The sequence below is a fragment of the Populus euphratica genome, unplaced genomic scaffold (genome assembly GCF_000495115.2).
Source record: "Populus euphratica unplaced genomic scaffold, PopEup_1.0 scaffold36.1, whole genome shotgun sequence".
Taxonomy (NCBI): domain Eukaryota; kingdom Viridiplantae; phylum Streptophyta; class Magnoliopsida; order Malpighiales; family Salicaceae; genus Populus; species Populus euphratica.
In genome coordinates this window covers 205,042-229,385 of record NW_011499908.1, presented here as the reverse complement: position 1 = coordinate 229,385, position 24,344 = coordinate 205,042, and the positions used below count along the sequence as shown (strand labels likewise).

Genomic DNA, 24,344 nt, shown 5'->3' with positions numbered 1-24,344 from the left:
CATATCTTCTGGGACAATAAAAAAATATGTCCGAGTACAGGGTAGTTTCATTTTTTTCAAATTTAGGTGAACAATGAAATTATTTAAATGTTCTTAGAGTTAAAAATAAAAATGCTCTAGTCAAGCTTTTTACTTCTCAAGTTGTTTGTTATTAATACACAAGTATATATTAATTTGATTTTTTTAAATTTTTTAATTTTTTTACTTTATTTTTTTTATCAAAATTTTACTAATTTTCAATTTTATTCCTCAATCAAAATTATTGTTATATTATTATTTTTTATTCGATGCTCATTTTTTTTTATGGATTATTTTTTTTAATATAACCCTCTAATAAAAAAATTGTGTCCTTTTCTTTTAATTTTTTATTTTTTTTCCTAGATTTTCCACATAAGATTTTTTTAATTTAATCATTTAATTTTTTATTTTTTATTTTTTTAATTTGATCTATATTTTTAAAATTTTTAATTCTTTTCCTTAATTTTTTTTATGAGAGTTTTAATATTTTTCAACTTCAACCTTTAATCTAAATTTATGATGTGTTGTTATTGTTTTTTTAATTTATTTTTTTTAGATATTTTTTTTACAATTTTACCCTCCAATCAAAAATCAAATTAAATTTCTTAAGAAATGAAACTTTTTTTTTCATAAAACATTAAAATATCACAAACAATACAGGTTAAAAAAGAAGAAATAAGAATCACAACATCATATGGTATTTTTTTAAGTAAAAAGAAATGCCAACTAACTTAATTGAGAAACGTAATAACAATGTGTGTACATATGAGGGTAAAAGCACTGTAGATACCTTTACAATTTTAAAACACTGAAGATTATTTTGGTTTTTTAAATAAAATAAGCAGTCCTTCATCTTAAAAAGCACCACATCCCATGTTTTTAAACCAGAGACATCTAACCTATTTTTATAAAAATCAAATTTTACTTTCAAAAATAAAAATAATTAGCAATTTATTTTTAAATACTTACCAAACATTTTTAATTGCTTTGTTTTGAAAGCCAAAACAAGCGAGGGTTAGATAATCTCATCGGTGCCGCGTGGCGTGATGGTAAAATTCGAAGTCCATTTTGACGTTGGCCGAAAAGTATTCAATGTTTTAACTGTTGATTTCTCAATATGCATTGCATTGTCATACTGGACCTTGCTACTACCGAAGAGCTTGTTTGGAGTCTCGTTGGCCCAGGTGCGACCACCAAAAGTCTGAAGTGCATTTGGGACCATGCTTTTAAAAATAATTTAATTTTATATTTATTTAATTTATTTTAATGTATTGATATTGAAAAATAAATAAATAAATAAAAATATATTTTAATATATTTTTAAATTAAATCACTGTCACAATATAATCAATAACTTAATTATAGTGTCTCCCTCCATTCCTCCTCTCGTTTTTTTCCCCTCCTCCTTCCATAATACAAACGAATTATTTAAAAATAGAGGGGAAATTCAAGGTTCAGCTCCGGTGTCCAGATGCGCCTTAATGCTAATTATATAGATCCAGTTGCTGTCAGCGGTGAGTCAGATTTTTATACTCTGTCAAGGATATGTGTATATATATATATATATATATATAGTACTCTGGTTTGCAAATCTTACACGGAGATGCGCCCAAAGGAATATTTAGGTGGTTGGGGTAAAAGATATTCTTGTTTACCTTTTTTAATCGATACGCTGAGAGATTTAAATTAGCAAGTCAAATTGGCTATATTTGCGTAATTATTTTATTAATTATCTTGGGAGCATTTTGTGCAAGAACATGTTACGCGTTCAGTTTGAATAATATGAATAGATCTGACATTAGACAGGACTCGAAACCCATGACTGCTCATACAATAAACACAACTTCTAAATAAGGCAGTTCAAAAAATCAAATCATTAAGCAACGTGCCTTTAAATAAGAAACATAAAGCAGAGAGAGCGAAATCCAGAAAATTGGAGGACTAAATTATAAAGTATTCTCTTTATTTTCTAAAAACGAATTAATTAAACCCCTCTTGCCTAAAAAAATCAATTATTTAGTCCTTTTTCTTTCTATTTCATGCTCTCTCTTTTTTCCTTTTTTTGTTTCAAGAAGTAAAAATATAAAAAATAGATATTATGAAAAGTTTGTTGAGGAAAGTAGACATTCTTAGGAAATAATATAACATTATATCAAAGTAGTTAATACCTGAAAAGATAGTAAATAATTATTTTTAAAATAAAAGGCACTAATTAATTAATTTATTAATTAAACCAGAGAAATTAATTCACAATTTACACGCATTAAAGACTAATGACCCTTGTTCTAAAACTTTCGTTGAAAAAAAGTCTTCTTTTGATACAACCACACACCATTTTTGATGAAAAAACCCCACGTTTAGCAAATCAATGCTTGGCCTAGCGGTGGAAGGAGCTTGTCTCCTTTCACTACACTTGGGTTCGAGTCCTGGCGTGCACACTTGTCATCCCTGTGGTGCCTTACATGTTTACTGGGTTTGCAGGGTATTTAACGGACCGTGGAGATTAGTCGTGGTACGCGCAAGCTAACCTGAACCCCCCACATAAATCAAAAAAAAAAAAAACCTCACGTTTAGTTTATACCAACACCACCACGGTAATGTTGAACACAAAGTAAAAACGAGGGTTTGGATAAAAAAAGAGCAACGTAAAAATTGACGGATGAGAAATATGTCTGGCTGGATGGTTAATGACATAATTAACAGTAATTTTCATATGGGATTTGCTATTTTAACATCAATGAAAGGAATACATTCCTCGACATAAAAAAATACTCGGACAAATTATAGCTTATTCTAGGATGAAGAAAACTCCAATTTAGGAAAAATTACTATCATTTCGCGATCGTAGTCCAATCATAATGTTAAACACACTTTGTATATTATGATTCTGTGGGTGAAAATATGCCTTTCATTCATGCTTAGCCGCAGCAATCTCGAACATTAAATTGGTTGAATGAGCATAGAGTTTCCCATCCTTATCCTTGTATGCCAGGATATTTAAATTATGATCTTAAGCAATAATCGTGTCAAACAAACGATTAATTATACGTTCACAGTCAATTTATTGAGGGTGTATTTAATAATGCAATAATTCAACTTGCATCTTCAAGTGTTTTTTCATGTATAAAAACATCAAATTAGAAGAGAGACAAGACCCAAACTATATATATAAATATATTTGTAGGTAACGAGGAGCGAAATCCCGTCCAAACTGAACAAGGGGGGTCGAATGTAGTAAGGATTAAAAGGAGTCGTTTCATTGGATTCCTCGAGCTTTTGACAAGCTAAAAAGGAGTACAAAACTCGGGCGTGACCACCACATTCCTCAAAAAGATCAAAAAGATAACAACTAATACTACAAGAACTCATCTCATTAGATCACGATTGGAATCGATCACCAGCTCAGAGAAAAGCAAAATGTCAAAACTAACAATACAAGTCAACGAAAGAGCCAAAACTGTAATGGTCCTCAAGAGTATGGACTCCTGACCAAAAACTCATACTTGTCAACACCACTTGCAGGGACAGCTACCGTCACTTTAACAGCATCCTGTTGATTATGAACAGGTAGAATCAAACAGTACCTATCAGTACATATTGGACCCACATGAACTGGCTTCCCCATTCCAAAGTCAACCCTCTCTAACCCTAGTCTTGACCATTGCGACATGATCAACACACCTACTGAGTCAGGACACGCTCTTGCTTGACTCACTAATTCAATCACTGATCTTACGTGCTCGTTATCCACCCTCTCTTTGGCTCTTTTTATCAACATTGCTGCGTAACCTAAACCCTTCTCTGCCAAATCTTTAACACTTGTTTGCGCACAGCCCAGAACAAATGCGTTGCCGTAGTATCCACTGGGCACGCTAGGTTTCACTCGGTTTCTGACATTTATGCTAAAAAGAAGCTTCAAGATTTGGTTTGATGGAAAGTTTAGAGCTCTGGCCCAGCTCCTCCATACATGAGCTGATAGTGCCTCGTAAGACGTGTATGCTAACTCGACAGGTCCACTCGTTGACAAAGCGAGTTTCTTTAACTCGTTTAGCCACCTCTTATCGAATATTATTGAAGTGGGGACAAGCTTTTCATTAGAGAAGCGAGTTGCAAAACCACAGAGGTCGGGAACTCCGTTGAACTCGATAACACTCGCTGAGTAACAATGAGAAGCCTTTATGGGATCAAAAAGGTAGCGATCCCAAATGGGCTGGGGCTTCAAATCAGAAACTCGGTTTTGACTCACAGCTAACTCAGCGAAAGAGTTAAGAAACTCAGCACTGCCGATTCCGTCGCAGACACAGTGGTTAAAACCAACACCTAACGTGGCATCTCCAGCTTTGAGCCACGTGAGCTGGATAACAAGAGTTGGGGCCCCTTTAAGAACGTCTGACACGTTGAGAGACAGCAGCTTCCTCCATTGTGTCACGTACCGTGGGGCCCTATCGAAGTCGTTGATCGTGAGATCGGAGACAGCCTCCATAAACACCGCGCCCTGGGATCGACAAACAACCTCCAGGCTTGAACCACCGGGCTTGGCCCTGACACGTCCTGCGAGTGGATAATAAGGCACCAAAATTTTAGCTAATGCAGCCTTGACACGGGTTGTGATCAGACTTTGGTCTAAACCAGGACGAGCCTTGAAGACAAAGAGGTACTCCACAGTGAAACGTAAAAAAAGCTGAGAATCAAGGGCTGAAAGAGATAGAACACGACTTGGGGTTGGCTCTGATGGTTTGATCACTACAGCTTCTTTGACATGCACAGAGTTTGCCATATTTTGAGGTATTTGTCTTTTGGTTTTTCTGGTTGATACAACTTGCAATATGAGAAGGGGTGTTCTGGGTCCTATATAAGGGAAACAAATTTGGTGCCTAGTGCCTACCTCTTAATTATTGCCTCTTCTTGTTGTTGTTGGTATCATTGATAATAATATTATTGCCACCATGTCTATCCATCTTTTCCATGTCTAACTGTGAAAGATTTGTGCCAAGATTCCCCGGGCATAACTTTATGGAAAAAAATTATATCAAAACAAATTAAGAGCTTGTCTTTCCTTTCTGTCTGTTCGGCGGAATTGATAGCTACCACTCTTTCTAATATCTCATTTTTACCTTGTTGATATTCTAACTGTTACATGCACAATCTTTTATATATATATATATATATCGAATCGAATCGAATTAGAATAGAAAATATTTATTTAAATTTTTTCATTTTTTTCTAGTTAGGATATTCTAACTGTTACATACACAATCTTTTATATATTTTTTTATCTAGTTGATAATGTTTATAACGAAAAATTAATGTACCATGTTACTTGTGTTTGCTTGCTTGTAGGTGTGCGCATCTGGATGACGACGAGCTTTTGGGGGTGGGCTCTAGTGAATTCAAGAATATTTTTGGGTTCTTTGTTGGGACATCCGCGGACCCCTTAACCATAGATTTGGAACGGTATTTTATAAAGACGCACAGCTTTGATTTTGGACCTTGCTTGGATGGGTATTTTGCCCCTCCATGTCGATTACCTGCCCTTTCGCTTTTTATTAGGAATATAATGTAAATTATATTTTTTTAAATTTAAATTTTTTTGTTTAAAATATTTTTTATATTTTTTTATATTTTGATATAAAAAATAATTTTTTAAAATTAAAAAAAATATTTTAATATATTTTTAAATAAAAAATACTTTAAATTATCATTACTACCATAATGTTACACACATCCTTAATATGATTCAAATAGTAATTCACGATGGATTAAAATTGTAATCACGATGATAGCATAAATCAAAGGAACTATGCGATAGCATGCACAAAGATATCCTGAGATTTGAAAGGACGGGTATTCTTCCAGTATTAGGGGTGTTATATAACTGAGATAAATGGGAAAGAATTGGTTTGTTGATAAATTGAACGAATATCTGACAGGGCATATTGTATTTTTCATTAAGACTTTTAACACACTTATACCAAGATTAAGATTTGAGATATTTCTGTGAATATATGCCACATTAATCCATCAACTAAAAAATATTGAAGAAATTCGAGAGAGTCTTCTCCTTTCTTTTCCATACAAAACAAACGTCTGAAAGCATGCGTGTGGGTGTTAATCCGTGTTTCCGGTGATCATTATAGGATTTGGAATGATAATCATGATTAAATTTTTCCAAGTTGTGAAAATCACATAACTTGAATTAGAAGATTGCATCAGCTGTTTCATTTGAGTAATAGTATCAGCTGTCAAGCCTAATAATTGAAATGTTTGAATGATTAATTGAAAGGTTTTGGAATGATTAACACGTACGTAATTAATAGTATCGATTGTGTATACAGGCTAATTATAAGCCAGGTCTTCTTGCCTGAATCACTCACAAATGCCAAATAATTAACTCCTCCCGCAATACATACACCATAGCCTATTGTTAATTGATCAATGGGGATCAGCTACAAGATAATTCAATTAATGGACCTCATATCTAGCTAGCCAGAAATACAATGGCACATGTTCCTTTCTGTCTGTTCGGCGGAATTGATATAAAATATTATTTGAAAATAATTTTTTTATTTTTAAAAATAAAGTTCATCTATATAAAATCATCTATATAAAATATAAAAATAAATTATTAATAAAAAAAAAACTATTTAAATTTAAATGTACAACTAAAAAAAATCATTTAAAAGAGGTTTTCTAAACAAAATAAATGGGAGAAGGGATATTAATTTAAATATAAATTAAAAGGCTATAAAAATTCATTAATTTAAAAAAGAAAAACAACGGCCACACGCTACTCCGTCTGGCCTATTTTGTCAGGAGAATGAGCCCTTATTTTTTTATTTGCAACCGGAGCGGATAACATGTCGTCCATTCTACTTTTTTTTTGAAAAAAAAAAGATTATGTGTCCCTCGATTTGCTAAGATTTCAGTTACTATAGTTGCCAAAAAATTAGTGCTTAAGTTTTTTACCCTAAAACCGGTTTTCAATCTATTTTTGACCAAAAAAACCTATAAAACACTGTAAAAACTATGATAAACTTAGTTATGGCCTTTAAAACCCAAAAAAACTATCTAAAAAAATATAAATAAAGCTGAATCCAAAAATCAACTTAAGATCAGATATGTTTTTTTACAATTTTTAATAGTAAAAAACACCTAAAATGAACTCCCCTCATCAAATGAAACTATTTGACATAAATATTATCCATTTTGGTAGTTTAAATCAACGGCAACGACACTTCTCTCTCTAACACTAAAATTCAATGACTTCTCTCTCCTCTCTCTCAACCAGAGACTAAAAAATAACAAAAAATAAATTTTATATCAAAATTAAATTGGAATATTGAGGTACTTAAATTGTATAATCTACATGATTTTAAATTTTAAGGATCAAAATGCATCTTTTCGAAACTTATGTCATATCACCTATATTTATCACCTTTTTCATTTTGGTCCCTCTTATTTTAATCTCAGCTTTTCATTAAAAATCAAAATTAATTGGTCTTTAATGATGACTAAATCGCTAAAAAAAAAGATTTGAGAGAAAATTAAAAAATATAAAACTTTGTATAACCCATCCACAATAATATACAAGTGGATGAACAATGAAGCTTTACGTGGTGAAAAATCCACATCTTTTAGAGTAATACTTAATTGTACAAACCTAGAAAATAAATAAAAAATAATGGGACAAAAGCAAAATCTGGGAGACTAGTTAACACTTTGATGATATATCTAAATGCTTATTAATCTTCAGATAAATTAGGTAACTAACACTCAAAATATAATCAAATGTTGAAATAGAAAATAATAATTTTTTTTTGTGAAAGAGCACAATTTGAGTATATCATGGTTCAAAAACAAAATATTTTAATAACATCACAGTTCATAACCTCAACATTTGATACATATCGCATTTTTGAATCACAATAACTAATGTCACGGTTCGCAACTACAACATTAATGAAATGTCACGTTTCTGAAATCGCAACATCTAATTTAATATTATGATTCAAAACCATAACATTCTCAAGGAAACCATTTAAAAAACAATTAGGTATTTGATAAAATAGTTGGATAACAACTAAAATGATCAAATCATTTTGGCTCCTTTGAGGTGTTGAGTTATTTTCATGTTTTTAACTTGAAAAAGTTTATAAAACATAGTTATTCTTTTAAGAAGCGCCAATCCAACAACCATGATAGGGAAATACGATCCAAATCTAATAACCATCCGTCACCACTATCTTATAAAAGCTATAGTTGATATTTTTTATAGTCGTTATTCTTTTAACAAGCGTCAATCTAAGCAGCTAACTAGACCTTGTTGGTGAATTCTCTAAACAATATACTTTTATAATTTTGACTCTTTTATGGTAGATTATGGAAGACGTATTTTTCTAGGAGATTTGTAACATTAGTAAAGAAAACAGTCTATAAATTTTCATTCAAGCACGAGCCATACAAATAGTCTCCTAATGCTTGCCAAATAGGGCACCCTTATGTTCTTTTTATTTATATGGCAAATATGAAGTATATCTATATATTTCCCTTGTAAGTTAAGTATATTTATTTAGTTGGGAGAATTGGCTAATATAAAGGTGAAGATTCATTATATAATTAATCCTGATTTATTTGGAAAGTTGCTCTAGTATGAGTGATATATAAGTTTGTACTTTAATCTATGGTTGAAAGGTGATGACATCCAATTCGAGTGACCAACAAAAATCCATGTTGTTGAAATATGAAACCTTACCTTCTAAATTTTCCCTAACAAAAAACTTTAATTATGATAATAAGTTGCTCATTTCATGTTTTTTTATTTTGTCTTGCATTCTCTTATCATACATTATAAATAGGGTGACGTCGTTCTCATTTTCTATCACTAGATTTGCATTCTCCTCAACCTTATTGATTAGACTCAGCAATCTCTAGCATAATGAACTATCTTTTGACAATTATGATATTTAACTTTTGATTTGTCAAACTTGAATTTTAGATTGGTCGACCAGTTTACTCCATGTGGTCAATCGGCTGACTTCTTGAGGCTGTCATGATCTTCTCTTTCAAATTTATCCCATCCTCCTCTTCATTTTCTTTATTCATATCCTCTATTCTCTTGTCATATTCTCTTAAATCTCATAAACTCTTTTTTCACGGGCTTATGATTTTCCCAGAAAACCTTGGATTGAAAGAACATTTATATTTTGTGATTTTTTTATCGCGAACACCATATGATGGAATTTTTTTACAGCAAGTGTAGGATCTACTCTACTACATGTCTCTTCCGTCTTTTCAAGCACTAAAAATCACCCATCAATGCTTGAATGATGCAATTCTTAAGATAATGTTTAATGCAACCAAAATCAAGTAAATATGGGAAATTCTGTAATAATCGAATCAAGAAGTTGATAATATAAAAAAGATACATAAACAAAAATTATGTGGTGACTTTGATGTATACTTGAATAAGAGATTGTTGCAGAATGAATTATATTTTATTGAAAAAATTAGTGGATGGTTGATCAATTTAGAAATAATCAACCTGTTAAATGTATTCCAATTCCAGTTGCTCAGCTAATTTTCAATTAACAAACCGATTCTTCTGTTTTTTAAAATAAAATCTAGTTTATTTTCAATTGGGAGGCAACAGGAGAATATTTGGCATGCAAGGAATTGAGCGAGGATGAATGTAGCAACGTCAAAGGAAAAAATATATAAAAAATACCCCACGGGTAGCTAGGTTAGTTTTATTTTAAGGTCAAAACCAAGAGCCTGTGGGACCAAAGATGTTGCATATCTCCAAAGTTATTTAAAGGTTTTAACAAACACATTGGATTGGATAAGAGCAATAAATATACGGCTAATTGTCTCTCTCTCTCTCTCTCTCTCTGGATGGATATCCAAGATCTGCATGCGTCTGCTTCTTTTCTTGATCTTGATCAACCATAGTCTGTCTCCTTTTTACCAGCCTGGTTTGTGATTAAACCCATCGTGTCTTTTCACAAAAGGATAAAAGACAAGATGTACTTAAAAAAGATTCTATAATTTAAATGATAATGTTGGGTATGATGCCGAAATAGAATATTAGTCTAATTGATGGCCAGCGTCAATACAGTTTGAATAAACTAGAAGAATGGTACGTGGGCCTTCTCTGGGATCTGAAATTGTAGATATGATCTGAGGTATGTCGGCATTTCAAATTGCCTGGCAATTGATTAAATTTCACAGTTTTATGCTTAAATCAAGCAACCATGGGTGGATGGTACGTGCTGTTCAACCTCCAGTCTGTAACCTATGAGACAATAGACCTGCAAACAATAATAGACTTCTCCATATATCAACACATGCATATACAATAAGATTTCCCTCTGGAACTCTAAAAAAGGGTAACGGTGACGTTTAAATTTATCCACGTTACCCTAGAAAACCTACCATATATAATCTTTTCCTATAAAAGAAAGCAGGGAAGACACAACAGAATGTCAGAGTGGAAGAAAGGAAAACCGAATTTGTGTACATTGTTAACCCAATTGATCAGACGATCAGGATTATATGCAGGTTGGAGAGATAGATATAGTAATCAATATAATTTTGAAAAGCTTAACAATTAATGGAAGTGGACCTTTCTATATATTGGAATTAACTGTAGTTCTCTTTTGGATGTAATTTCAAATTTTTAGACCCCGCGGCTGTTTCTATGGACATGCATGACTCTGCCTATTTAAAAAACTATTTAAAATCACATGGTACATATGCTAGTCAAATATATAGTGTTTATATGTCCTTCACAAAAGGTGCGGTTGATCGACTTTGTTGAATAATAAGACATGTGATTCTTCAAGCTTGCTGCATGGCTGGTCAAAATATCTCGATAAAGTGATTCGTTAGTGATGATATTTTTTATAGGATGGGAGGTTGAGTTTCTTTCTTTTGCCACAGAATATAAAAAGACTTGTTACTTAGCTAATGATTACCATAAATTTTGGGAAGATTATCAATTTAGTGTTCAATGAAGATTTTCCGGCCCGTTGAAGCTCGAAGTTCAGGACAGTGTGCATGATGGGTGAATCCATGAATCTTGTTAAATTGTTTTCTCCGGGCTGATTTAAATGATCATTGGATTCGTTTCTCTACCGGACAGAACATCTTAACCATCTCTAAACGAACACTGCACATGTAATGATCAGTTGTTCGAAAAAACAAGAAAATAAAACAGGATAGGATGGATTAATTGTTTTTATCGGAAAACGTCTTCCTGAGCTTGTTTCCTAAAATCCACGGGCTGCTACTTACTGCTGCTGTTAGTTTTTATTGCACAACTCGGATTTGTCCTTGGTTTACAATACAATATTCTGCACTATAAAAGGATATTGACCTAAAAGTTAGAATACAACAGGCAGCCCGAGTATTTTTTTCCCCCGAGGTTTCACGGGCTCGATTGTTCAAGAACAAACAGCTGACCTGCCGAGCAACTTGGCATGACATTATCAACAGTCCTCGTGCTTGGTATGGACGTGCCCAGGGAATAGTTTATGAAAAATACTAGTACTAGTAGTAGCAGCTGAGCATTGCTGCGATCATCCCGTCTCAATCATGTGTGTAATATTTGCCCGTGCAGGATTTCAATTCATAGATAAAATTTGACCGTCACAACTAGCAAATCCAAACGATTTTTTTTTAATTTTTTTATTATGTTGTATGATTAATATAATATTACCATAATAGCACATTTACAATAATAATTTATAAATTTAATCTCACTTCTAATTAAAAAACGTTAAATATATTTTAAAAAAATATTTGAACCTAAAAAATAGCATAGAATAAAGTTTTTTAAATCACCCATGACCTATAAAGTATAATATTAGTACTTTATTTTATCTTTGAAAACACTAGAAATGCTTAAAAAAGCGAATGCTATTAAAAAATAAAAAAAATAAAAATGCACCAAGATTTTCGATAAGTTCTGTTAATTTATATATAAAACAGGTTTATTAAAATAAAAAAAAAAGGTTTATAAAAGTCTTATTCATGCAGATACTCTTTATAAGTTCTAATCATATTACATGTAATCAAAAATGATTTTTTAAATAAAAGATTCATTGCAATTTCATATACAAAAAAATTCATTCACCTAACGTCACTTTACATATTCTTACAATATGAATAGAACTTTACAATAGACAATAAAAATCTATTTCTTTTATTTTTACAGGAAAAATATGAAATTTTTATATAAACATACAACACAAAAAAATATATTTATAATTTCTAACTATGCAGGTAAATAAATCGATGTGAATTTTTTGGTCGCACACATGTTTTAACAATCAATAAATTAATTTAACTTATTAAACCATCTAGATTTTAAAAACCAGTACTTATAATAAAAATATTTACTTAAAGCCTGGGGTGACCGTTACATAAATCTTAACAGGGGTAACGTCGGTCAAAAAGACTGGAAAGAAGTCGCCGACACCGTCAACAACCGTCAAAACGGCGTCAAACCTAAAAAGACCGAGTACAGTGTAAAAACCGTATCGTTACGTTGAAGAAAAAATACAAGATAGAAAAATCCAAACCCCCTCCGTTAAGTTGGCCGCTCTGTTACCGTCTCGATTCTCTCATCGGCACTAACAGCAATACTACTAACACAGACAAGAAACCCACGTCCGTTACTTCACAGTGAAGTCAAAGAAAAAGCCTTAAAAAAGATGTTTTCAGGTATGGCAAGTTATAGTGAGAGCTCCTTCGCTGACGATGAGGATGATATGGCGTGGTTTGAAGAGAGATTGAAGAAGAAACGGCACAGAATGGAGTATGTAGGTTATCTGACGGGGCTGCGTGTAGGGAATTAGCGAGAGCGATACTGAAGTTTGGAGAGATACACGGTAGAATTGAGAGTTCGGAACAACGGCGAATGATAGAGTTGGAGAAACAGAGGATGGAGTTTACTAAAGAAGTTGAGTTTGAAAGACTGAATATGTTTGTTGATGCTCAGCTAGAGCTCACAAAGAAGTCTTTCATACGCGATAAATTCTCATCAAGTTCAGGTTTGTTCAATGAAATCTTCGAATTTGCTTTTCTTTTCTTGTGATATTGAGTTTTCTTGTCTTGGGTTGCTGCAATTGTCAGTTTAATACTGGCTGGTTTCTTGATTGATAATTTATGTTATTTCCTTGATTTTTTTTTTCCATGGTTTAAATTGTTTCATTTGAACGTATTGGAGCTATGTTAGAGCACTCGTGTATCAGTTCCGCTTGTGGGGTTGTGTCCAAAGTACTTTACCAGTTCTTGTTTATAAGATTTTGTATTATTTAGGAGAGTCCCGCACCTCTGCATTTATGGCCAACCATTACAGTGTAAAAACTGGATAGGTTCCATTTGAGCGTATTGGTAGGGGGGCGCGTGCAAAATGATTACTAAATGAATTGTTGATGGTTGTACACTTTAGGTGAAGTGAATTAGGAAACCAAGAGTTATTTGGGTGTTAGAAATAACTTCATGTCTAGTTTTCTAGTTCTGCCCGTTGTATGGCGAGGAAGGCAGGAGATGTGGATGTTCTGGATTGATTCTCTTCAGTTAAAATATTTTGACAAATTTGTGGTTCACACTGATATTTATGATTCGTGGATTTGCCCCTACAATTAGGGATAGAGAGGAGTTTCTGCTGATGGGTGTTTAGGGTGGTCAAAGTTAGTTAGTCATCTTAGAGCTTAGGGCTTACGCTTTGCCTGATTTCTGCAGGCAACTGCTCGGAAGTGGCTTGGCTGTACATCCCAGTGGGGCTTTAATATAGCATGAAGTCCCGTTGGGTTGAACGAGCAATCTGTAAAATTGGACTTCCACTAGTCCTTAAGCTGTCCCGTTGCGGAATCTTCCTTGGTGGGATCTTTGTTGCCAGAAATGCTCTCATGTTACTCAAAATGGACACTTGCTTCGAAATCTAGAGCCTGTTTAAAAAATATAGTAAATATTATTTTTTAAAAAAAATTGCTTGAAATTACATAAAATAATATATTTTTTATTTTTTAAAATTTATTTTTTATATCATCATATTATCACTATAAAAAAAAACATTAAAAATAAAAAATTTCAAAAATTTCAAAAATACAATTAGACCACAATACTTAACAGAACTTTACTTCCATAGACCAGGACATGAAAATAAAAAAAGAATTTTTGGATGAAATAAAAAAAAAAGAATAGATTAAAAAATATAATTAGAATATTAAAACTCGAATACCAATAATTAATAGAATAGTATATTATCAACATAATAGTAATTAAATTGTAAATTAATATAATAAAATTTAGAATACTAATATATTAAGAGAATAAAAAAAAATGGAAGGACTTTTTATTTTCAAGCCCTGATTTTTAGGGGTGAACATTTTAAGTTTGATTTGGTTTATACTAAAAAATAACTAAACTGAGATTTTTTTTAATTTAAAATTAAAATTAATTTAAATTGACTGATTTCGGTTCTGTTTAGTTCAATTTATGTTGTTAAAAAACCAACAAATCAAAAAATTGACTTATTAGATACCCAAGAACAACATAAACTAGTTCTTAGCATCTGAATAAATAAAGTTGTTGCAAACATCAAGCAAAGAAAAGGTCTTGTTCAAACGTTTGAATGAATCTTCAGAAATAACATTTATATTTTAAAGATAATTAGCCAACTCCATTGCTTAAGCTTTTGATCCAGAAAAACTAATACCTTCGGTGTAAGTATTTTCATTTGGCTAGAAACAATGTTCAATCATTGCTGCTAGCACTTCGATAGCATCATCAATTCTATGTGCTTTGTATAATGTAAGAACAATTTTATAGCCGATTATATTTGGATGATATATGGATGGAACCTTCCACTTAGCATGTTTGCCAACAACCCAATAACTTTATCCACCATTCCATTTCATCTCTTCACAAACTTGAAATACGTGATTATATTCAGAACTACTTTTGGGTTTGATTTAGAGTTGGCTCTTGGGAGAGATGAGTGGCAGATAGAAAGTTGGGGGGTGTGGAGGGCTGCTTTGGTTTAGGTAAGGTTGGGAAGAAAAGTGAGCATTTATACTTATTTTTTTAAGTGTAGGTTGAACAGGCTTAGTCCAGTTTAATCAGTTGCAGACATTTGAAATTGAAATCGAACCAGATTTTTTTTTTGGTTTTTTAATTAATTAATTCAATTTCTTTTTCAATTCAGTTTTTTAGGTTATTTTTTTATATTTTCTCGGTTTAATTGTCTTTTAGATTTTTACTCACACATACTGCTTGTTGTGTAATGTAGCATGGGAATTATTTTCAAGCCATCGACAATTGGCTGGTCTTCCACCTACTTGGTCTCTTATCAACTTGATTAACAATATCATGGCACGATCATGTAGTGACAGGACCCTAAGAAACTTCCTGATGGTTCCTTGTTTTGGTGAAACCAAAACCTCTACAGGGTAGCGTGATGAGCTGCTAATATCGTTTGAAGTTGTTGAAGAGTTTGACATACTCAAATTTGACTGTCGTGTTTGGCTTCCATGCTAGTGATGGTAAAGGGCAATGTTTCATAGTTGTAACCTTCTATGCAAATCTTGAATTCCCCCTCACCTCTTTACGAAATTACAATGTTCTCTTTTCTTAATTAGAATAAGAAATTGTTGTTCAACTCTTGGCTATCTGTGGATTCATGTTGTGTAACTGAAGGAAGTCCAACTCGGGGTACATCAAGCATTTGATCTCCAACTACGAATTTGAAGCACTCTGTTCATGCATACACACGAGTATTTATTGATCTACAGCTTTATCAGATTTGATTAAATAGATGGGTTCTGTTTGGTATTTGATCTGTCTGTCTGTCTCTCTACCCGAGATGCTCGTCTATGCTTATGCGCACTCACAGTGACACTCAGACATATGCATGTGTTTGGGCATGCACACATGCATCACAAACATTATTTCTTCTGTATATTTTCATGTCTGGATTTGCAATCGTGACCTGATATCACCAAACTGTGCTTACGTTGCTGCTAAACTTGAAATCGTATTCCAGTTGTGATCTGATGAACTTTTGGTGGTTTCTGGACCCTTTGAACAGGGAAGTTGTCGTTGAAATTGCTCGAAGACCTATTTTTTCAAGGGGGAGCTCCAGTGTGTCTCTTTTCATCTCCAGCTTAAGAGTGGAAGTCCTCTGCCTAGTTATCCTGAGGCTGTCACACCTTCAACAGATGAAGCTTTTAAGGAATGATTATGACCTACCAGTCATTTTCTTGGCTGTAGCGTTATTCTGCATGCATCATTGGTTGTTATGCTAAAGATTTTCTATACTTTCTAATCTTCCAAGCTGTAACCTGTGTCAGCTCCTTACATTCTTAGGCGTGTTATTTTTCATTCAAGTGATAAATATGTGATCAGCTTGTATCTCGACACACGCTACTCAGTGCTGATTTGACATGTTTCTCCTTCAAATGATGTTCATGGGACAACCGAGGATAAAAGTGGCAACGAAAGATAAGCTTTTTCCTGTTCATCACTCACTATTATCAAACTTGGTTAGATTTTTCGGAATGATGTGGGAAGTAAATTTCTGTGGTGGTTTTGGCTGTGGCCTATGTGAATAGGTTGTATGCAAACAAGTTGTTAATCTATATGCTCACTTGCATGATCAAATTGTTCTTTGGAGCTATTTACTTTTGGCTTTCGGAAGCTGACTGGGATACTTCCAATTCTGACTTGTGGGAAGTGCTGTTAGTGTATATGAACTCACTTGCCTTCAAAGCCTCCACGTTAATCTTTGGATTCGCACTGCACCGACTAAAGTGAATGGGCATTTTGTGGGGCTGGTTGCATCATTAGCCAATGCTATGTCTTGCTGAATACAGGACGTTTCCATGATGGCAGTTTTGATGTTTTAATGCGCAACACTGTTGGCTGTAGATGGAAATTATGGTCACTGTACCGAACCACTGATCAACTCAATATACAAGAACTTGTCAATAATCCCTGCTACCCAGCCAGTTCATATGCCAGGGACTGCTCAACAATCCCTTCTATCTGATCTTATGGCGACGCGATAACAGCAGGACAACCAAGGCGTTTGGGAATGTCATTGATGATTCAATTTGGTTGGGTGTCTCTGAAATTAATCTGTGATCTGCAGAAACTAATTACGCAGTACATAAATGTACGGACACTTGGTTCATACTGAACTATAGATTGGACTTTAATATTACTAACAGGATTCAGTTCAATTACCATCCACGGTTTCAAGAATTCAGAGAAATCTTAATTCTTGATTGGGAACATAACTTGAAAGGAAGATCCTTCAAATTTACATTACATGAGCAATAGGAGAGAGAAAAACAGAAAAATCCATTAAAATATATATGGGAATTGGCTGAAATCATTCATGGTATCGGATGAATTCTGGCTAAAACTGTCAACCAATCCACCACAAGCAGGAAATTCAGCGAAAGTTGGTATCATGCTACCATGATCATTCAAGAGAGGAGGAGAATTGGCAGCGTACCGAGCTAGACGAGCTCTAGCAATGGCAAGATCAACCTGCAGCTCAACCATCTTTCTTTGCAACAAAGCTATAGCACCAATGCAACCATAGACAGGATCTCTAAGCCTTGCCTCAGCTTCATAAGCGAGAGAATTCACCGTGTCTTCACGTTGCTCTTCAGGCACCTCAATCAAGATCTTGCTCACATTGCTTGCACCAAAAACCTTGTGTACTTTGGCAAACTTCTTCGGCTCATCTGAGCGAAAATATGGAGCAAATATGCAATTAGGAGTGCATCTTCTTTTCAGAAACTTACAAGCTGCACATGAAGAACTTGCACGAGGCTCGTGGTTCCTCATACTTGATAAAACATCTACTTCTATAATGTCCTTTACTGCCTCCTGTCTACCTTGTATAAATAGGCTTGTAAATAGGTTAAAGTAACAGTGTTTTAGGTATTTTGTAGATGTAGGCTGTTTTTAGCTTACCAGTACAATTATCGTGCTAGGTCACATCTTCGAGTACAGGACTTGCCTGGGCCAAATAACCAGCAGTAATTGATGAGAATGTCATTTTATTTTATTTTTAATTATAAATCTCCGGATAAATTTATACACACTTTAATTAATTTTTCAAAATTTTAAAATTAATAATCAAATAAATCTTTAATAATTATAAAATTTCTAACTCTCGAACTAATAAATTCTAAAAAATAAATAAATAACTAACTAATTAAACTACACACCTTCAAATTATCAATGTCAAATTTTACGGTTATGCAGAATGAGAAGTGTGGAAAGCTAAGAAAAAATGCCTGCAAGAATGGTCTAAATAATAGAACGTGGGGACAACATTATATCTAGTGGTAATTTATGACGGGACATGATGGTTCATCAACAAGGATGGGATATTTCATTGAATATGATTGAAGAAAAGAAACTTCACAAGAAAAAGTAGACACCCGCAGGAAAATCGGCCCTGTCCACAAGATGGAAACCCCGAGGGTGAGAACTCCTCTGTTTAAGATTGTGATAAGATTTATTTTTTTCCGTTTATTTTTAAAATATATTAAAATAATATTTCTTTGTTTTTTAAAATTTATTTTTAATATAATTAAATCAAAATAATTCAAAATCATAAAAAAAAGTATTTCAAGCAGAAAAACAAATAAACTACATCAATTAGTGGAGTGGGGGTAGCCAAGAAAAAATATCGCGACAGAGAGAGAGCCACAGACCATACTGGGTTGTTCCTCGATACAGGGCTTTTTCCCTTCAACATGTTCAATAAAAATTAAGATGGCTATTCATCCTCTAACGAAAAGGGGAAAAATTACGATAAAATTTTAAATTCAGAATATTTTTTAGGATTTATTTGGTATTATAGTAGTGCTTATGGTTTAAAGTATTTTTTAATTTAAAAATATATTAAAATATTTTTTAAATTTTAAAAAATTATTTTTTATATTAACATATTAATATAATTTAAAAATATACAAAAATTTATTTCAAATAAAAAAATTTAAAATTTTAAAAAATATAATTGATGTCGAATTTCCGAACACCATTTTTATGTCGGAATCTACGAGGAGCGAAAATAACCAAGCCTTTTCCCAATCTGGGCATTGCGAGAATTTACTTTCTAGAGATTTATAAAATAAGATTCTTTCTTTCTTTTTTTCTTTTATCTGGTAATTGATTAGACATTAATACAAATGCTTAAAATAGATATCTTCTTCCAAGAAAAACCTACCTTTGTTTAAAATAGATAGCTTATACCATCGTCAGAGAACTGGTTGCGGTGTTCAAACCCTGTCCGGATGTTGTCACTTTCCGCATTCTTAAATTAGGCTGGCTTAATGGTGAAATGTTATTTTTTTAAAAAAAAAAAAGATTTTATTTTTAATTCCAGTACATAAAAAATAATCTAAAAAATACAATCTAAAACAAAAAATAATTTAAAATATCATGAAAAGGAATTGGCACCGCTTCCAAACACACACTAAATTCAGGAGCAAATTAAGGATTATTTGCTTGTTTACGCCGGTCAATTGATTACATTGTTATATGTTTTCTATTTTATTGTTAAGACGTACGAAATTTATTTTTAATCCTAGTTTTTAATTTATACGGTAAACACTATATTTTAGATGCTAGCCACTTTGGTGGATAAATTTACTCTTGTTTACAAAAGAGTGAAATAAGATAAATCTTCTCGTACAGGGAAGTGTTGATTTTTTTTATATATCCTTTATCTATTTTTGGTGACCAAAATTCAATAAATGTTGCCATGAATAATAAATAAAAATCTCTCTATCAAAATAACTGAAAATAGAATTAAAATCTAAGAAATTACCCAAAACAGCAAAATAAAGTGGATTCTTTCACAGACCTTAGCTATCGTGATGAACAGTGGAGGAAATAAGTTTTTTTTTTTTTTGCATTTTCCTCTTTTTTTTTCTTTTTTTTCATTTAATATTTGTTTGGTTTTGGATTTATTTTTATAAATTATTTTAATTTACTTTTTAGTGGATGTCGTGGTCTCAAATATATGTATTGGCATCTAGTTTATGCTCGATTTTATAAATATTTATTTTTATTATTATATAATTGAGTAAAATATATTTAAAAAACTTTTAAATCCATTCAAGTCGATTAATTGAATTATGAATTTGGCTAGTTAAGTTGCAAAACTCATGTCAAACAAATATGTCAACATTCTAATATTAAAAAAATATATTTTGATTTTTTTAAGGTAAGTCATATTTTTATTAGCCATTTCTATTGCCTTGGAATTCTTTAAATAAACTGGGTCATTTCATAACAAATCTCTATATTGTTTAAACTTGGATTAGATAAAGAGTTAAATAAAAAAAAATTAAAGTTATCTTGTTTGGCCAGATTTAATAATAATGCCAATAATTTTATGGCTTAGATATTTTTTTTGAGTTCAAAATTTTTTTGATTTAAGCCGCAGTGTAATGGAATAGAGAAAAGAGAGAGAAAGATGCTAGAGAATAGGGTATTAAATTTTTTTTTGTCTTATCTATATTTCTATAATACTTGCATCATATAAACTTATATAAACTTGACCTAAGTTGACCCATCAAAGTTGAATAATATAAATATTATATATGATTATGAAATAAAAAACTACAAAAATACATATCACAAGTTAGGGGTGGGTAGGAATACGTGAGACCCAAACTGTATATTATATATATACTCCCTTTTGTCTTTATGTATTGATATTGTCATGGATTTAGTATTGATTCTCATTTTTTTTAAGAATGTTTCGACTTTAATGTTTTTATTGACAAGCTTTGTATTAAATTTATATGACGTAACTTAAAAAAGCTTGTTTCTTTGCTAGAAGGGAGATGGAGGTAATTAAAATTTAATGACGATGCAAAGTATGAAAAACAGACATGACACTAGAGGTGTCATGTTATATGTAGTCTATTTTGTAGGCTTGTCTCTAAATACGAATATAAGAGAATTACCAATATAAACTTAATTTGTGAATAATTGTAATATCTATATATATAAAAAAACTTATCCCTACTTGGAGTATCAAAGATACTAAGTATAAGAAAACTGGTCAAGATTATAATTTGTAAAATATCATAATCTAAATTGAATACAGTTACGGATCCATACTTGATCAAACCATATCTATGAATGCCTCTATAAAAAACAATTCAAATGAGAGAAATCTGTCAACCACTAAGATTTCACACAATCAAAATAGTAAAGCTTGGTGTTGAAGAGTTTTATTTAACGAGAGGAGTTTAATGATCGTTGTTTTTTGTCTTTTTTTACTTGAAAAAAATAATCGGGCTTGTGAAATAATTTTTTCAGTTTGATTTTGTATTTTATACTGACTTGGGTATTTTTTGTGCTGAGATATTAGTTTATCGAGGTTATCATTGTGTTTTTTAGATGTTTGATGTCAAAATATAATTTTAAACCATGAAACACCCCAATTCAATTTTCTGACTTTTCGACGCTTTTAAGTGCCCAAAATTTAGGATGACAAATGACGTATCATTTATATTTTTTTCCCTCTCCATAACAAGAAAAAACTACTTATTGTTCATCTCTTAAAAACATAAAAAAATATAAACAAGGTTAGGTGCTAGGTCTAAGTGTTGTTGCCTTTCTTTTACCTGGATCAGGTGCTGTGGCTACCTCTTTTTTTCTTTTTTAATTTAAAAAATTTATTAGCCATGATAATTCATTACTCTTCAATTTTTTCATTAGAATATCAATAATTTTTTTTAATTATCATGTAATTGATACACAAAAATTAAAATTAATTGCTCACGAATATTAATTTTAAATCAAATTTTTATTTTTTAAAAAGTTTAAATAGATTCTAGATATAATTTTATCACATTAATTATTTTCTTAACCGTCAATCACACACATTTTTTTAACAGTGATATACCTATTGATTCTAGTTATATATATAAAACTTGCTTTGACAATCATGGGGCATTTTGTTCGTCAAACAGTGATTCTAGCTAAAAAATACTTTTATTAAAATAATCAATAGGTACATTAATAAAAGAATTGAATTTAGACCAGAAACAATATCTTTTCTACTTACTAGAATCAATACATTTATTACAATTATAATGCTTTTATTTAATGGCATGTATCAATTTTTTAATTTATAGTTATAATTTGTTTTTACAAGAAAGAAATTAACCTCATTTATGCTGTTTTTTTTAATCAATAAAAAACACACTACCCACGAGTTAAAGCAGGGAATCAAACATGCATTAAATATTGAAAAGCAATTGAATCATGGACTTATAATATTACACGAACAAAAAGTTCATAAAGCTTGACGAGTTTCGGTTTTTCCGTTTAGCTACAGGGCGTCTCAATTAGAGATTTGTTAACCTTCATTTTATTTTGTTTAAGATTATTTATTTTTTATATTGTTCTGATATATTGATATTAAAAATAAAATTAAAAATAATAATATTATTTTAATATATTTATAGTTTAAAAAACACTTTAAAAAATAATATATACTATATTTAAAAATATTATTTTAATATATCCGTCGTTTTCTATCAATTCAAGGGATGAGATACAAAAGTGTCTCTTCAACCATTTTGTGGTAGGGAGTTAAAAAAGGGGCATATGATAATTGCCTCCATGCTCCTTCGAGAGGTCCACCTGTTTAATGCCCGTCGTTTTCCAAAAAACAAAACCCCCCCAAAAGAAAGGCGTGTCTAGCATCGTGTTTCACGCGCCACCCATTCGATTCTTATCACTGCCAGGATAATCGATGGCCCTCGAATTCAACGGATAGTGGCTTGCACGTGCTAGAGAGAAAGTTTGATGGAGAGAGAGATTGGGTCGGCCCAAATAGAAGTATTGATCATGGATAGTTGGGGTCCTTTTTTTTTTTTTTTTTCCTGTGTCGTGTGGGTGATATTGCAAAATCCTCGTCCCCCTCTTCCCCAAACCCCAAAAATTGCACTCTAATAAAGCACTTGCTCGTTGTTCAAATTAGGACCTGTGGGACCACCGAAACTAGCAGCTAAGGGTAGTGTTCACCACCCAAGCCGGGGGGGGGAAAGTGACAAGTGCTCCAACTTTTAAAAGACAACTAAGATCTGAGTCATTTTTTTCATCAAAGTATTTTTGTATTTTTTTTAATTCCCTTTACTAGTCTGGACAAGATAAACTCTAGCTCTTTAAATCATGGTTAATTATACGGTTCACTTCTAGGGACACCTGGGAAGAGGGGGAGAGGTGATAAAAAAAAGGGCTTGAAACGAAGGTAATGAAGTTAAATGGGTTTGACATGGGCTTGAATCCTGTTGATGTGGCGTCTTTAACATGACTCCACAAAATTGCAAGTTATGGACCCCCGCGAACTGATCCAGTGGTTGTCTCAGACTTCTGGCGATGATCATTCAAGCGACCGGAAGTAGAATCCATTGCAAAGCATAGAAGAGCATTTAACATTGACGGCAAGTAGCACAACCTAGCCCCATTAATTGCCACCAAGTGGGTGCTTCTTAGACACAAAAGAGTCCTGCACTGGCCCTAAAATGCCATGTTGGTCGGTCAAGTGAGGGCCCGGTTCTATTTCGCCGACCCTTTCGGCATAAACTAAACACTAGGAAATCTGAGTATGGCGCAATTACTTCAGACAATTAAGTTCAGCTATTCAAATATTTTGGTTCTCTTTTATCTTTATATTGTATGTATGTATGTATGTATGTATGTATTTCTTGACGCCTTCTCTTAATATTGCATGTAAGATAATAACATGGAAAACAAGCCTACTTACTAGCTACCGCCTCACTTTAAGGGCATCTTCTATCTAAATGTTATTCAGCTACACATGAACAAGACGAACTACTCACCAGGGCCGACCCAATCCAGTCAACCCGGGCTGCGAGGGCTTAAAGCTCTCATTTAATAGGTGTTGTGATGAAGCAAAAGCCCACTTGTTTTCTTTCCCAGTCCATCGTTTTTTTAGTCTCTAATGGGATGCCAAGGCACTTCCCCATCTTGACGAGCTGACACTCACCAAATTTTTTATTTTTTATATCACTCCTGGATTTATTTTTTTTATTTTTTGTGGGGGTAAGATAGACATAATAATCTCTGAAGCACATTGATATGGTCAATGCAAGCATCCGCCGTTAATTTTGAAAGCATTCTTATGATTATTCATTTGTTAAATATCAAGAAGTATTTGCCATGGACATTTCGGAAGTGTTTTTTGAAAAATAATTTTTATTTTATTTTTTAAAATTATTTTTTATAGTTTTTTTAATAATTTTGATGGA

General features: G+C 32.3%; 2 protein-coding genes and 1 pseudogene across 2 annotated transcripts; 1 reads left to right on the top strand and 2 right to left on the bottom strand.

The window, feature by feature from the left end:
- Nucleotides 1–3,246: 3,246 nt before the first annotated feature.
- LOC105133558 (taxadien-5-alpha-ol O-acetyltransferase-like) lies at nt 3,247–4,871 on the bottom strand. Its single transcript, XM_011037601.1, has one exon. The coding sequence runs from the start codon at nt 4,793–4,795 to the stop codon at nt 3,488–3,490; it is 1,308 nt and encodes a 435-aa protein (XP_011035903.1). The 5' UTR covers nt 4,796–4,871; the 3' UTR covers nt 3,247–3,487.
- A 7,839-nt stretch (nt 4,872–12,710) lies between these two features.
- On the top strand, nt 12,711–14,000 carry LOC105133559 (trihelix transcription factor ASIL2-like; annotated as a pseudogene).
- Nucleotides 14,001–17,211: 3,211 nt separating this feature from the next.
- LOC105133560 (LOB domain-containing protein 21-like) lies at nt 17,212–17,921 on the bottom strand. Its single transcript, XM_011037602.1, has one exon. The coding sequence runs from the start codon at nt 17,878–17,880 to the stop codon at nt 17,389–17,391; it is 492 nt and encodes a 163-aa protein (XP_011035904.1). The 5' UTR covers nt 17,881–17,921; the 3' UTR covers nt 17,212–17,388.
- Nucleotides 17,922–24,344: the final 6,423 nt, after the last annotated feature.